The sequence below is a fragment of the Lampris incognitus genome, chromosome 3, assembly GCF_029633865.1.
Source record: "Lampris incognitus isolate fLamInc1 chromosome 3, fLamInc1.hap2, whole genome shotgun sequence".
Classification (NCBI taxonomy): domain Eukaryota; kingdom Metazoa; phylum Chordata; class Actinopteri; order Lampriformes; family Lampridae; genus Lampris; species Lampris incognitus.
The window spans coordinates 45,497,106-45,514,020 of NC_079213.1; the positions used below are offsets into that span (position 1 = coordinate 45,497,106).

General features: G+C 43.1%; 1 protein-coding gene across 2 annotated transcripts in view; it reads left to right on the forward strand.

Annotated features, from left to right (window-relative positions):
* The first annotated feature begins 998 nt into the window (after positions 1-998).
* Positions 999-16,915, forward strand: part of il17ra1a (interleukin 17 receptor A1a) — a 25,107-nt gene continuing 9,190 nt past the window's right edge. For both annotated transcript variants that reach the window (XM_056276558.1, XM_056276559.1), the window contains exons 1-4: positions 999-1,937; positions 2,094-2,118; positions 2,260-2,406; positions 2,496-2,617. In XM_056276558.1, coding sequence (XP_056132533.1) covers positions 1,839-1,937; positions 2,094-2,118; positions 2,260-2,406; positions 2,496-2,617 — 393 coding nt within the window. In that variant the 5' untranslated portion in view covers positions 999-1,838. The remainder of the gene's footprint in view (positions 1,938-2,093; positions 2,119-2,259; positions 2,407-2,495; positions 2,618-16,915) is intronic.

The following is a 16,915-nucleotide window of genomic DNA, read 5'->3' on the forward strand; positions in this document are numbered from 1 at the left end:
TTCAACTCCTTTGGATAACCATGACCTGGATGAAGGAGAACATTCACTGTAAAAAAGTCTATGACATTTATAGTTGCCGGCCCCTTTAAGACTCTGGCCAGATTCTCCGGTTGTGAGTGACGCAGCCTATGTTCACCTTTAGTTTGAAGCTAGATGCCTTGCCTAGTGCACGTTGAGACTGTTCGTGTTATACGTGCACACTACATGTAGTTTTCCCCTGCAATACTCGTGTCTAGGTGTATAGTGAAGTTATCCTCATTTGTCCTTTGTTGTTATTCAGTTTGTTCTTTGAGTCACTGACGAAAAGTAAGTGTTTCAGACTGAGTTGCCTCGTTATGTTTAGCTAGTCTATGTAGTAGTTGCTAGCTCACTGCGCACCCGTAGGTTCTAAAATGTGAGAAGATATATTCCATGTTAGAATGTCTGTCATAATCCCTTGATTTAAGTGCTAAATTAGCAAAGGTGATGCCTTATAAGCTGTTATAGACTAACGTGCAGTTTATGCCGTCGTGTGTTAGTTTGGTCGTTTGTGTTGATCGTCTAACGTGGACTCCATTTTGTTATTCTTCATCTCTCCAGTAGATGTCGCCATTGTATCGTATATGATAGTAATAGGCCTACTCTAAATGTATGTAGCTTGAGGCCACCGTTTCTGATATTGTAAAGCTATTGTTATGTTGAATAACTCAGAACCATTGAATGTATGGACATACCTTTATTATGTTTATTGGTAGCCTAACTCATATCCTGTAATGTTGCAATGCCAGTGCCTAATGGCAATTCCCTTTTGTTGTTGCAGAACTCGCTATAATTTATGCTGGATTTCAATACAGTTCAGACAAACGAAGTTCACGTCTCCTCTTCATTCCTGTGTTCTCTGTTTACTCTCTACCTAAGACAAGCTAGCCCGTCCAAATGATCACACTAACATTCACAGAGAGGTTATGCGATATAGTATTTTAATTATTCTTTGTGAGTTATGGGGGGCAATTGTCCCCCCTTGCCCCCCCGTAATGTCGCCCATGATATAACATATTAGTTAATTTATGGGTCATGTGGTGAGGGAGGACATGCAGGTGGCCGGTGTGACAGAGGAAGATGCAGACAGGAAGAAATGGAAACGGATGATCCGCTGTGGCGACTCTTAACGGAAGCAGCCGAAATTGATAGTAGTAGATATAATATGCAAGTGTAAGTTATAAATTATTCGATCATAATAAAACTGTAGTTGTGACATACGTCATTCCGTTTCTTTGTCTGTCTCTCTGTCTGTCTCTCTGTCACTGGGTGTGCTGGTCCCTCAGAGAGCTGTGTTTGCCAGCGGGCTTGTCGCCCACGCAGCGTTTCCAGGTAGCGGACCACGTGATCGCTTACCGTCAGCGGCTGCAAAGGTGCTGCGCAGCAGGAAGTGCAGTCGGTGGCAGGTTGTCTGTCGCTGCGCTGAACTGTGGGTCTGTCGCTCCGCTGAACTGTGGTCTGTCGCTCCGCTGAACTGTGGGTCTGTCGCTCCGCTGAACTGTGGTCTGTCGCTCCCCTGAGCTGTGGGTCTGTCGCTCCGCTGAACTGTGGGTCTGTCGCTCCGCTGAACTGTGGTCTGTCGCTGCGCTGAACTGTGGGTCTGTCGCTCCGCTGAACTGTGGTCTGTCGCTCCGCTGAACTGTGGGTCTGTCGCTCCGCTGAACTGTGGTCTGTCGCTCCGCTGAACTGTGGGTCTGTCGCTCCGCTGAACTTTGTGAAAGTCGTAACTGTGCTTTGCCGTGTGAACAGCCGCCTTCATGGAATGAATGTAGCGACATTTAGGTGATTTCAAGGCTGCGGGGATAAGCTCCGTCTTTACAATGAGACTGTGTGAAGTCGGCGCTCTGTGCTTCACGGTTCTTCACCTGTCGTCCTGTTTAAGGATTGACGGAAGACCCCCTCAGCAGTGTTCCCAGAAGGTGAGCCTTGGTCCTCTGTGTTTAAGTGAAAAGGCAGCATTAACACTGAAGGCGATCATGTCTAGTTAAAATTTGCCACAACTGTATTCTCCTTGAACATGTCTTCCCAGAACATTTGAATGATTTCTAACACATTTGTATGTCTCTTTGGTACAGGGTTTGGGTTGTAAAGTTAGCACAAGTGAGTGTAAAAGTTACTATATTTAAATTATAACTTAAAATGTCATCTCCATATATTGTAGGTGTGTATGGGCATTAGGCTGTAAAAGCAGTGATCTGCTCCATGGCCCGCTGACCTGTAGCTCCCCGTCTTGTTGTGCAGGTAACTGTTTAGATAAAGACTGGCTGGTGAGGAGCAACTACACCCCCAGCGCCCCGGAACATCTGGAGGTAGAAGTGGACACACGACCAGACCAGGCAGGAAACCTGGTTCCTGTGCTCTTCGCCCGCTGGGGAATAAAAGATGATGGTGGGGTGGCTCTAGCGACACCGCGTCTGTCAGGCAGGTAGGGACATTCCACACAGTCATCTGAACATGTGCCTCCCGTTTCTCTGCAGGAAGTATCCGCTTCTTGAAAGCCAGCGAGCTTCAAGTTCTAGCGCGGGCCACCAACCAGCAGCTTTGTGTGAGGTACTCTCTCCTGGATTACATGCCTATGAGGAACCCCTCAGGAGAGAAGGTGAGTAGTGCTCAAAATACAGAAGCTACTCAAGTTGTTGCACACATTTCAGTTTGCATGACTACATTTTTTGCACTGTTATTAACATTTGCTGATCGATCTGCATTCATTCATTTCTTCATCTATCCATCACATGTGCTGTTTGAGACACCACTAATCGGATTTTGTCAAATGTTGAGGGAATGCTGCCTCATTTCCATCCTGTCCTTCAGCTTTTTTTCAAAATGATGCAGATGTGCGCAGTGGAGGCCATGTACTTTGTTGACGTGTGTTGATGTGTGGTGTGCCCACACGCCTTTCAGTGATTCCAGCCTTTTCACCAGATATACTTCAATAGAAACTAAACACTGAATGACATTTTTTGAGTTAGACACTTGCTCTTAGACCTCATGTAGGGTCAGAACTTCCAATCCTGGACATGAATTCAGTACCCGTTCAGCATCCATCCACCTCTCAGAGGAGAGGTGTAGAAATCGTGGCAAATAAGGTGAATAATATTTTATGATGAGGAAAAAATTGGTCAAGTTATAAAAAAAAAAGAAAGTTAAATCTAATTTTATTAACTTATTTTGTGTGTCTCTCTGTCCCGCCTAAATGAAACATGTTGTTTTCAGAGGGTGTAACACATTTTTCACATAAAAAAGGGGGGTGGGCTCATGCAAATAACAGGTCAACCCCCCACCCACCCCCCACCCCCACCGGAGCCTGAGCGGTGTAGTCACTTAGGGTCAGTAGACCAGCAAAGCGTTGTCACCATTTCAGGGTTGTGCAGAGTCCAGTTGCATTAGTTTTTGCTGATGGTGAAAATGAGCAGCAGCATTTGGGTTCCTGTGTAGCGCTCAGTCCTGTGGTGTCTTCGTTCGGTCAAACCGAGACGTTAGAAATCCTCCAGGGTGCCTTGGTTGGGTCAAACCGAGATGTTAGAAATCCTCCAGGGTGCCTTGGTTGGGTCAAACCGAGATGTTAGAAAACATCCAGGGTGCCTTGGTTGGGTCAAACAGAGATGTTAGAAATCCTCCAGGGTGCCTTGGTTGGGTCAAACCGAGACATTAGAAATCCTCCAGGGGGCCTCGGTTGGGTCAAACCGAGACGTCAGAAATCCTCCAGGGTGCCTCGGTTGGGTCAAACGGAGACGTTAGAAATCCTCCAGGGTGCCTCGGTTGGGTCAAACGGAGACGTTAGAAATCCTCCAGGGTGCCTTGGTTGGGTCAAACCTTGACGTCAGAAATCCTCCAGGGTGCCTTGGTTGGGTCAAACCGAGATGTTAGAAATCCTCCAGGGTGCCTTGGTTGAGTCAAACCGAGACGTTAGAAATCCTCCAGGGTGCCTTGGTTGGGTCAAACCGAGACGTTAGAAATCCTCCAGGGTGCCTTGGTTGGGTCAAACCGAGATGTTAGAAATCCTCCAGGGTGCCTTGGTTGGGTCAAACCGAGACGTTAGAAATCCTCCAGGGTGCCTTGGTTGGGTCAAACCGAGACGTTAGAAATCCTCCAGGGTGCCTCGGTTGGGTCAAACGGAGACGTTAGAAATCCTCCAGGGTGCCTTGGTTGGGTCAAACCGAGATGTTAGAAATCCTCCAGGGTGCCTTGGTTGGGTCAAACCGAGACATTAGAAATCCTCCAGGGTGCCTTGGTTGGGTAAAACCGAGATGTCAGAAATCCTCCAGGGTGCCTCGGTTGGGTCAAACCGAGACGTTAGAAATCCTCCAGGGTGCCTCGGTTGGGTCAAACAGAGACATTAGAAATCCTCCAGGGTGCCTTGGTTGGGTGCCTTGGTTCTCCATGTTACCATCACAAAGCCGCTGCTGCTCTCAGCTTTGCAGCAGCTGTTCACGGAAATGCTGATCTCGGTGAGGTTTTGCAGAGCATTGGCTCTCACCCACCGTAACAAATACACAAGTCATTAAATCCACATGTCTTGCCTGAAATAATAATTTAACAGCCTTGTTTCCCGCTAGTCCGGCCGCTGGCTGCGAACCCTTCCTCGGGAGGAAATGTCTGCATGTTCCAGGTCTATTGTGAATGGCACTGATTTTTTTCCTTTTTCTCTTTTAAAAATATTTTATTTTAAGTTTTTATACTAAAAACACACGCAAACAAGATAAAACAAAAGTTAACCGACAAAAAACAAAAACAACAACAAAACAACAAGGGGAAAAGGCGGCCAGACTCTGGCAAAATGGCAAGTATTGTAGTGTGTAATGGGTGCACACTACTCGGCTGGGTGTAGAACAACAAAACTCAACAAAAATAATAATCACCTCTGGACAATGGCCAGCGGATTTTATTCAGGAAAAAAGAGCAACCAAAAGCCCTCTATTAATAAAAAAAAAGTATTTTTTAAAACTTTCCTGGACTGGGTCACTAACCAGCATGGGCGGCATTATGGGGGGCAAGGGGGGGAATTGCCCCCCATAACTCACAAAGAATAATGAAAATAATATATAACATAACGTTATTTAAAAATATACAAATATTGTTTGCTGTAATTACACCTACGAGCCGCTGGGGGCAATGTAACGATCTGAAGCGAACCCTGTTAGCTAGCTATGGGAGGCTAATTGAAAATGTCCAAACGCATTAACACGTTATTAGGTTATTTTACAAAGACAACAAACATCAGTAGGACTGAAGAGAAGGAAAATGAAGAATGGCGTCAGGACGATGACGTGTCTCTCACAGAGACAGGCAGCACTTCAGAGCAACCTCTGTGAGAAGTGCGCAATGCAGAGATTGCGCCTCCACAGCTTCAGTAGCGAGAAGCAGGCAGTGCCGTGGTGTTACAACCTGCTGCTCCAGATCCTGTTCTTGGTGTAGGAAACTGTTTGAATTTCGCGGAGAACGGCCCCTACCTACCAACCTATTCTGTTATTCCCAGCAGCAACCGCAGGGAGAAGATTTCGACAAGAATGGTATGTTACTACCGGTGCAGCTTCCACTTTTTGTTTCCATGCCTGTTGATGCGACGAGTTCTCACGCAATGCAGTGTGCTCTCAAAAGCACTGCAGTCCCCAGCCTCAACTCTGCAACTGTTCAAGACCTGGCGTCTTCCACAACGGAAACGGTGCAGGCCATGAGAACCAACGATTTCTTCCGCAGTTGTAGCAGCACACAAGCGAGCTGTGTGCTCAAAATGGCTACCGAGACCGGCAGCAGCCATGGAAGAGATCAGCCAACACAACGCAAGCGGAACAGGACGAAACCGGACGGGAGCATTACAAAGAAATGCACAACAACGAAGTCTTGGACAAGACAACAAGTGAAATCAATGAGCGATCCACGGACAACGACATGGACGCTCTGAATGCCATGAAAAGCGTCCTGACCCCCGGTTCTGCTCAAACGGTAATGGGTCATTTGGATTTCATTTGCCGTCGGTATAAATTCTGTGTGAAGAGGGGTTGAAGAGCGAGCTGTCACTGCTTGATGACATGTGTAAGGGCAGTCACAGCTCTGCGACCAGTGTTGACCAGCGACTGGCATTGTTCAAGGAGACAAACCTGCCAGACGGTTTGATTAATGTGGACAAACTCTTCAAACTGTTTCTGACGGTGCCTATGAGCAGCGCCTCATGTGAGAGAAGCTTTTCTTGCCTTCGTCGGCTCAAGACGTACATGAGAAACACAATGACACAAGAGAGATTGTCTGGCAAGCGGGACGTCCCCATCGATTTGGGCACAGTCATCAACCAACTCGGCGTGAGCAGCAGTTCCAGCGGGCGGCGCTTATCTCTTCACTAAGGCAAGACAATGTTGTTATATTGTTTATTGGGCTTATGTGTTTCATTCTTGTTAAGCGCCTCAGTCGATACAATGTTGCACTATCGAGCAGGCCATGCACTTGTCCGCTACTCTGCCGCCACCATGTGGCAAGAGAAAATACGGCAGGATTATTCCTTTTCCAGACGACGTTGGTGGCTCTTAAACTGGATTTAAACCACTTTAAGAGAGTGAAAGTGAGTGTGGAAGCCTACAAAAAAAAACTTGGTTTAAAAAAATGATAGCTGTGCTCCGCCCTTAGCCGTGTTAATGTTTGGTTTTTATCGTTGTTGCTGAGTGGCAGTACGCGGCTTCATTTGAGGCTGAGGATCTGAAAACAACAGGACTAGTGACTCGGGAACTGGACTGATGCAGGAGCAACTTATCCAGCAGAGGAGTCAACATATATTTGAGTGTGTAAATCGCGAGATGGCACTGACAACATGTGTACCAGCAGCTGTCCAGCGCAACACGTGTGCTACATTGTAAGCGCTGCCTCAAACAGACTGGCTACACTGCTGCTTTACATTGTATCACAATGGAAGAACTCGATGCAGGGGGCCATTCAAGATGCTTCAGGTTCTAAACTTGAACTCAGAACTGGGCTGTATAAGGAGTTATGTGTTGAACACATAGACACACCTGTTCTTATCATTACCATTTCAGTCTGAAACATTGGCAACGTTTTGCAAGGTTCCGCATCTTGTTGTGAAAAGGGACGTGTCGGCCTACGTGTTGTAAAAGCGATCCTCGATAGGCATAATGTTGCAGCAACGTTTAAGAAAACAAAACAAAATGTAAACATGTTTAAGTTTAGTCACTTATTTAAAATAAAAAAATTGACACTGAAACCGCACGTTTTGTTTATTGCACACTAGTTCTACTTTTTACATTCATACAATTATGTGATTATAAAATCTTTGGCCCCCCCTCCCAATTTAGGTACCCAAATTTCGCCCATGCTAACCAGTGTACCAGTGTACTGATGTCCTCTGTAGCATGCCACCCAACTGACTGTGGCTAATCCCTTAGTCGGCAGCCAGTCGGGTTTCTGCAGGTGCACAGGTATGCAGGTTAGACTGTAAGCCTGCCAGTTACTACAGCATGAAGCTAAAGGGCAGGGAAGAAGGGGTTTTGCACGACTAAACCCCTTAGTCCCTCACATGTGTTTTGCCAGCACAGATATGACATATGAAAGTGCTTAATGCCACAAATGGGCACATTCTATGTAGAAGAGGACTGCTCTAAAAGAAATGGAAGTGGGACTAGTTATAGAGCAAGGCATGATGCATGTGCTTCTGGTCTGATTAGATAAGCCAATGTGAACACAAAGCAGGCTCAGTCTGCATCACTTAACACGGTTACTAAACACATGGTACCACTTAACACGGTTACTAAAGACATGGCACCACTTAACACGGTTACTAAAGACATGGTACCACTTAACACGGTTGCTAAAGACATGGTACCACTTAACACGGTTACTAAAGACATGGTACCACTTAACACTGTTACTAAAGACATGGTACCACTTAACACTGTTACTAAACACATGGTACCGCTTAACACTGTCACTAACCACATGGTGCCACTTAACACTGTTACTTAAGACATGGTGCCACTTAACACTGTTACTAACCACATGGTGCCACTTAACACTGTTACTAACCACATGGTGCCACTTAACACTGTTACTAAACACATGGTACAACTTAACACGGTTACTAAATGCACGGTACAACTTAACACGGTTACTAAACACATGGTACAACTTAACACTGTTACTAACCACATGGTACCAGTTAACACTGTTACTAAACACACAGTACAACTTAACACTGTTAGTAAACACACGGTATAACTTAACACTGTTACTAAACACATGGTGCCACTTAACACTGTTACTAAACACACGGTACAACTTAACACTGTTACTAAACACATGGTACCACTTAACACTGTTACTAACCACATGGTGCCACTTAACACTGTTAGTAAACACACAGTATAACTTAACACTGTTACTAAACACATGGTACCACTTAACACTGTTACTAAACACATGGTACCACTTAACACGGTTAGTAAACACATGGTACCGCTTAACACTGTTACTAACCACATGGTGCCACTTAACACTGTTACTTAAGACATGGTGCCACTTAACACTGTTACTAACCACATGGTGCCACTTAACACTGTTACTAACCACATGGTGCCACTTAACACTGTTACTAACCACATGGTGCCGCTTAACACTGTTACTAAACACATGGTACCACTTAACACGGTTAGTAAACACACGGTATAACTTAACACTGTTACTAAACACATGGTACCACTTAACACTGTTACTAAACACATGGTACCTCTTAACACAGTTAGTAAACACATGGTACCGCTTAACACTGTTACTAACCACATGGTGCCACTTAACACTGTTACTAACCACATGGTGCCACTTAACACTGTTACTAACCACATGGTGCCACTTAACACTGTTACTAATCACACGGTACAACTTAACATGGTTACTAAACACACGGTACAACTTAACACGGTTACTAAAGACATGGCACCACTTAACACTGTTACTAACCACATGGTGCCACTTAACACTGTTACTAAAGACATGGTGCCACTTAACACTGTTACTAACCACATGGTGCCACTTAACACTGTTACTAACCACATGGTGCCACTTAACACGGTTACTAAAGACATGGCGCCACTTAACACTGTTACTAACCACATGGTACCTCTTAACACGGTTACTAAAGACATGGTACCACTTAACACGGTTATGATAGAGGGTTTTCAAAATGTGATCCAGTCACTTGACAAGCGGTGTGTAATATCATTACAGATATGTTTTTCTGAAGCTGCCAACCCAGAGCTGTATGAGAAATGTCAGTTTATAATGTTTATTTCAAGATATTGCAAGTAACTCTTCTCACCCCACCTGCAGATGATACTGCTCATTTCAAGAAAGTGTACGCCGTAAAATCCGAAGTGTTAATTTAACTTCCTGAGTGTCAATTTAACTCTGAGAATGTAAAAGTGGACCCAAAAGGATCCATTTGTACCCTCTCAGAGTAAAATTAACACTCAGGTTTTTACTGTGCACTGTTTCACGATATAAGACTTATTTCAAGACATTTCCTCTAAAAAAAGAAAAATTATCTCAAGTCCAGTTTCTTCTTTTGACATTTATATTCTTGTTTAGTGACACATTCTCATATGTATTATAATCACCAAACAAGTACTCTTTCTTGAAGCAGGCAGTAGTATCTGCCAGTGGGATGAGAGCATTTTAGTAGCACAGCATCTTGAAAGCTGCATTTCAAGACTTAAATCACCTCAGGTGTCCTGCTTTGTCTTCTCCGCGGTGTGGTCTAGTATAACTATGCATTTGCTGCTGTGATTGCGAGACTTCTTGTTCCTCAATCGAGATGGTTTCAAAACCAGATCATTTACATCTGTCCCAAAGAGCCGTCTCACGGCTCCGTGTTGCTGAGGTTCATGTTGACACGCCGGTCTTCTGGTGTGGACCAAGTACGAGCCCTACTCCGTCCCCCTTTCTGTTTATCTTTTTCATGTCTTTGTGTTTCACTTTCTTTGCCTTTGCTCGTTTCTAACAAGGAACTTGTTACATTTGATGCTGTGCTAACACTGCGGTGGCGGTGTTGTTGTTGTTGTTGTTGTTGTACTGTTTGAACAATGTTGATTGAATTTGGGAAAAAGAAAAAAGGCAGATCTGGCGTGGTGAGCTGCTGTGAGGTCTACTTATACAACCCGTCACCCCACAATGTGAAGATGTGGACAGGGTTACACCAGTCGCTACTAATTACGTCACTAACATCCTGTGTAAAGGGCGTCCGGCTGGCGTAGCGCCCTATTCCGTTGCCTACCAACACGGGGATCACCGGTTCGAATTGCCGCGTTACCTCCGGCTTGGTCGGGCGTCCCTACAGACACAATTGGCCGTGTCTGCTGGTGGGAAGCCGGATGTGGGTATGTGTCCTGGTCGCTGCACTAGCGCCTCCTCTTGTCGGTGTTCAGGGGGAGGGGGAACTGGGGGAATAGCGTGATCCTCCCACGCGCTACGTCCCCCTGGTGAAACTCCTCAGTGTCAGGTGAAAAGAAGCGGATTGTGACTCCACATGTATGGGAGGAGGCATGTGCTAGTCTGCAGCCCTCCCCGGATCAGCAGAGGGCGTGGAGCAGAGACTGGGATGGCTCGGAAGAGTGGGCTAATTGGCCAAGTAGCTACAATTGGGTAGAAAAAGGGGAACATTTTGAAAAGAGGGGGAAAAAAGGCAGAGTCTAAAGTCCGTACCAAGGTCTATAGGTATGAGTGGGTAGTTGTTCACATCTGCAAATGTGGCTTGTACGGGTCAAAGGTAAGGAATATCGTAAGCCTTAGGAATGCGTGCCTCTGTTGCTAGGCAGACGTCACAGCCGCCAGCCAATCAGAAACTGTTCACACATGTAAATATGGACATCCCTATCTCGAGTAAAACACCCTGATAACAAACATTTTCCCCATCTGGAATCTTATTTCCAAACAGTCTACTTACTAACCATGCTGCACCTCCTAGTTGTTACTAACCATGCTGCACCTCCTAGTTGTTATGTTTAATACTTACTAACCATGCTGCACCTCCTAGTTGTTATGTTTAATACTTATTAACCATGCTGCACCTCCTAGTTGTTATGTTTAATACTTACTAACCATGCTGCACCTCCTAGTCGTTACTAATCATGCTGCACCTCTAGTTGTTATGTTTAATACTTACCAACCATGCTGCACCTCCTAGTTGTTATGTTTAATACTTACTAACCATGCTGCACCTCCTAGTTGTTACTAACTATGCTGCACATCCTAGTTCTGATGTTAAATACTTACTAACCATGCTGCAACTCCTAGTTGTTACTAACCATGCTGCACCTCCTAGTTGTTATGTTTAATACTTACTAAGCATGCTGCACCTCCTAGTTGTTATGTTTAATACTTACTAACCATGCTGCATGTCCTAGTTGTTACTAACCATGCTGCACCTCCTAGTTGTTACTAACCATGCTGCACGTCCTAGTTGTTACAAACCCTGCTGCACCTCCTAGTTGTTATGTTTAATACTTACTAACCATGCTGCACCTCCTAGTTGTTATGTTTAAAACTTACTAACAATGCTGCACCTCCTAGTTGTTATGTTTAATACTTACTAACCATGCTGCACCTCCTAGTTGTTACTAACCATGCTGCAACTCCTAGTTTTTATGTTTAATACTTACCAACCATGCTGCACCTCCTAGTTGTTATGTTTAATACTTACTAACCATGCTGCACCTCCTACTTGTTATGTTTAATACTTACTAACCATGCTGCACCTCCTAGTTTTTACTAACCATGCTGCAACTCCTAGTTCTTATGTTTAATACTTACCAACCATGCTGCACCTCCCAGTTGTTGTGTTTAATACTTACTAACCATGCTGCACCTCCTAGTTGTTACTAACTATGCTGCACCTCCTAGTTCTTATGCTTAATACTTACTAACCATGCTGCACCTCCTAGTTGTTACTAACCATGCTGCACCTCCTAGTTATTATGTTTAATACTTACTAAGCATGCTGCACCTCCTAGTTGTTATGTTTAATACTTACTAACCATGCTGCACGTCCTAGTTGTTACTAACCATGCTGCACCTCCTAGTTGTTATGTTTAATACTTACTAACCATGCTGCACCTCCTAGTTGTTATGTTTAAAACTTACTAACCATGCTGCACATCCTAGTTGTTATGTTTAATACTTACTAACCATGCTGTATCTCCTAGTTGTTACTAACTATGCAGCAACTCCTAGTTGCTATGTTTAATACATACTAGCCATGCTGCACCTCCTAGTTGTTATGTTTAATACTTACTAACCATGCTGCACCTCCTAGTTGTTACTAACCATGCTGCAACTCCTAGTTGTTACTAACCATGCTGCACCTCCTAGTTGTTACGAACCATGCTGCACCCCCTAGTTGTTATGTTTAATACTTACTAACCATGCTGCACCTCCTAGTTGTTACTAACCATGCTGCAACTCCTAGTTCTTATGTTTAATACTTACCAACCATGCTGCACCTCCTAGTTGTTATGTTTAATACTTACTAACCATGCTGCACCTCCTAGTCGTTACTAATGCTGCACCTCTAGTTGTTATGTTTAATACTTACCAACCATGCTGCACCTCCTAGTTGTTACAAACCATGCTGCACCCCCTAGTTGTTATGTTTAATACTTACTAACCATGCTGCACCTCCTAGTTGTTACTAACCATGCTGCAACTCCTAGTTCTTATGTTTAATACTTACCAACCATGCTGCACCTCCTAGTTGTTATGTTTAATACTTACTAACCATGCTGCACCTCCTAGTCGTTACTAATCATGCTGCACCTCTAGTTGTTATGTTTAATACTTACCAACCATGCTGCACCTCCTAGTTGTTATGTTTAATACTTACTAACCATGCTGCACCTCCTAGTCGTTACTAATCATGCTGCACCTCTAGTTGTTATGTTTAATACTTACCAACCATGCTGCACCTCCTAGTTGTTATGTTTAATACTTACTAACCATGCTGCACCTCCTAGTTGTTACTAACTATGCTGCACATCCTAGTTCTGATGTTAAATACTTACTAACCATGCTGCAACTCCTAGTTGTTACTAACCATGCTGCACCTCCTAGTTGTTATGTTTAATACTTACTAAGCATGCTGCACCTCCTAGTTGTTATGTTTAATACTTACTAACCATGCTGCATGTCCTAGTTGTTACTAACCATGCTGCACCTCCTAGTTGTTACTAACCATGCTGCACGTCCTAGTTGTTACAAACCCTGCTGCACCTCCTAGTTGTTATGTTTAAAACTTACTAACAATGCTGCACCTCCTAGTTGTTATGTTTAATACTTACTAACCATGCTGCACCTCCTAGTTGTTACTAACCATGCTGCAACTCCTAGTTTTTATGTTTAATACTTACTAACCATGCTGCACCTCCTAGTTGTTATGTTTAAAACTTACTAACCATGCTGCACCTCCTAGTTGTTATGTTTAATACTTACTAACCATGCTGTATCTCCTAGTTGTTACTAACTATGCAGCAACTCCTAGTTGCTATGTTTAATACATACTAGCCATGCTGCACCTCCTAGTTGTTATGTTTAATACTTACTAACCATGCTGCACCTCCTAGTTGTTACTAACCATGCTGCAACTCCTAGTTGTTACTAACCATGCTGCACCTCCTAGTTGTTACAAACCATGCTGCACCCCCTAGTTGTTATGTTTAATACTTACTAACCATGCTGCACCTCCTAGTTGTTACTAACCATGCTGCAACTCCTAGTTCTTATGTTTAATACTTACCAACCATGCTGCACCTCCTAGTTGTTATGTTTAATACTTACTAACCATGCTGCACCTCCTAGTCGTTACTAATCATGCTGCACCTCTAGTTGTTATGTTTAATACTTACCAACCATGCTGCACCTCCTAGTTGTTATGTTTAATACTTACTAACCATGCTGCACCTCCTAGTTGTTACTAACTATGCTGCACATCCTAGTTCTGATGTTAAATACTTACTAACCATGCTGCAACTCCTAGTTGTTACTAACCATGCTGCACCTCCTAGTTGTTATGTTTAATACAACTAAGCATGCTGCACCTCCTAGTTGTTATGTTTAATACTTACTAACCATGCTGCATGTCCTAGTTGTTACTAACCATGCTGCACCTCCTAGTTGTTACTAACCATGCTGCACGTCCTAGTTGTTACAAACCCTGCTGCACCTCCTAGTTGTTATGTTTAAAACTTACTAACAATGCTGCACCTCCTAGTTGTTATGTTTAATACTTACTAACCATGCTGCACCTCCTAGTTGTTACTAACCATGCTGCAACTCCTAGTTTTTATGTTTAATACTTACCAACCATGCTGCACCTCCTAGTTGTTATGTTTAATACTTACTAACCATGCTGCACCTCCTACTTGTTATGTTTAATACTTACTAACCATGCTGCACCTCCTAGTTTTTACTAACCATGCTGCAACTCCTAGTTCTTATGTTTAATACTTACCAACCATGCTGCACCTCCCAGTTGTTGTGTTTAATACTTACTAACCATGCTGCACCTCCTAGTTGTTACTAACTATGCTGCACCTCCTAGTTCTTATGCTTAATACTTACTAACCATGCTGCACCTCCTAGTTGTTACTAACCATGCTGCACCTCCTAGTTATTATGTTTAATACTTACTAAGCATGCTGCACCTCCTAGTTGTTATGTTTAATACTTACTAACCATGCTGCACGTCCTAGTTGTTACTAACCATGCTGCACCTCCTAGTTGTTATGTTTAATACTTACTAACCATGCTGCACCTCCTAGTTGTTATGTTTAAAACTTACTAACCATGCTGCACATCCTAGTTGTTATGTTTAATACTTACTAACCATGCTGTATCTCCTAGTTGTTACTAACTATGCAGCAACTCCTAGTTGCTATGTTTAATACATACTAGCCATGCTGCACCTCCTAGTTGTTATGTTTAATACTTGTTAATACTTACTAACCATGCTGTATCTCCTAGTTGTTACTAACTATGCAGCAACTCCTAGTTGCTATGTTTAATACATACTAACCATGCTGCACCTCCTAGTTGTTACTAACCATGCTGCAACTCCTAGTTGTTACTAACCATGCTGCACCTCCTAGTTGTTACAAACCATGCTGCACCCCCTAGTTGTTATGTTTAATACTTACTAACCATGCTGCACCTCCTAGTTGTTACTAACCATGCTGCAACTCCTAGTTCTTATGTTTAATACTTACCAACCATGCTGCACCTCCTAGTTGTTATGTTCAATACATACTAACCATGCTGCACCTCCTACTTGTTATGTTTAATACTTACTAACCATGCTGCACCTCCTAGTTGTTACTAACCATGCTGCAACTCCTAGTTCTTATGTTTAATACTTACCAACCATGCTGCAGCTCCTAGTTGTTATGTATAATATTTACTAACCATGCTGCACCTCCTAGTTGTTACTAACTATGCTGCACCTCCTAGTTCTTATGTTTAATACTTACTAACCATGCTGCACGTCCTAGTTGTTACTAACCATGCTGCACCTCCTAGTTGTAACTAACCATGCTGCACCTCCTAGTTTTTATGTTTAATAACTTATTAACCATGCTGCACCTCCCAGTTGTTATGTTTAATAACTTACTAACCATGCTGCACCTCCTAGTTGTTATGTTTAATACTTACTAACCATGCTGCACCTCTTAGTTGTTACTAACTATGCTGCACCTCCTAGTTTTTATGTTTAATAACTTATTAACCATGCTGCACCTCCTAGTTGTTACTAACCATGCTGCAACTCCTAGTTCTTATGTTTAATACTTACCAACCATGCTGCAGCTCCTAGTTGTTATGTTTAATACTTACTAACCATGCTGCACCTCCTAGTTGTTACTAACTATGCTGCACCTCCTAGTTTTTATGTTTAATAACTTATTAACCATGCTGCACCTCCTAGTTGTTATGTTTAATAACTTACTAACCATGCTGCAACTCCTAGTTCTTATGTTTAATACTTACCAACCATGCTGCAGGTCCTAGTTGTTATGTTTAATACTTACTAACCATGCTGCACCTCCTAGTGATTATGTTTAATAACTTACTAACCATGCTGCAGCTTCTAGTTGTTATGTTTAATAACTTACTTACCATGCTGCTCCTCCTAGTTATGTTTAATAACTTACTAACATGCTGCACCTCCTAGTTGTTATGTTTAATAACTTACTAACCATGCTGCACCTCCTAGTTGTTACTAACCATGCTGCACCTCCTAGTTGTTATGTTTAATAACTTACTAACCATGCTGCTCCTCCTAGTGATTATGTTTAATAACTTACTAACCATGCTGCAGCTTCTTGTTGTTATGTTTAATAACTTACTAACCATGCTGCACCTCCTAGTTATGTTTAATAACTTACTAACCATGCTGCACCTCCTAGTTGTTACTAACCATGCTGCACCTGCTAGTTGTTACTAACCATGCTGCACCTCTTAGTTGTTATGTTTAATACGTTACTAACCATGCTGCTCCTCCTAGTTTTTATGTTTAATATCTTACTAACCATGCTGCACCTCCTAGTTGTTACTAACCATGCTGCACCTCCTAGTTGTTATGTTTAATAACTTACTAACCATGCTGCAGCTTCTAGTTGTTATGTTTAATAACTTACTATCCATGCTGCACCTCCTAGTTGTTATGTTTAATAACTTACTAACCATGCTGCACCTCCTAGTTGTTATGTTTAATAACTTACTAACCATGCTGCACCTCCTAGTTGTTATGTTTAATACGTTACTAACCATGCGTTGCTTCATAATAAGCAGCAGCTGCTGTGGCGCGGCTGCTTTATATTGAGTATGGTGTACAGTCTGGCTTAGTAAACACTTTCGTGAT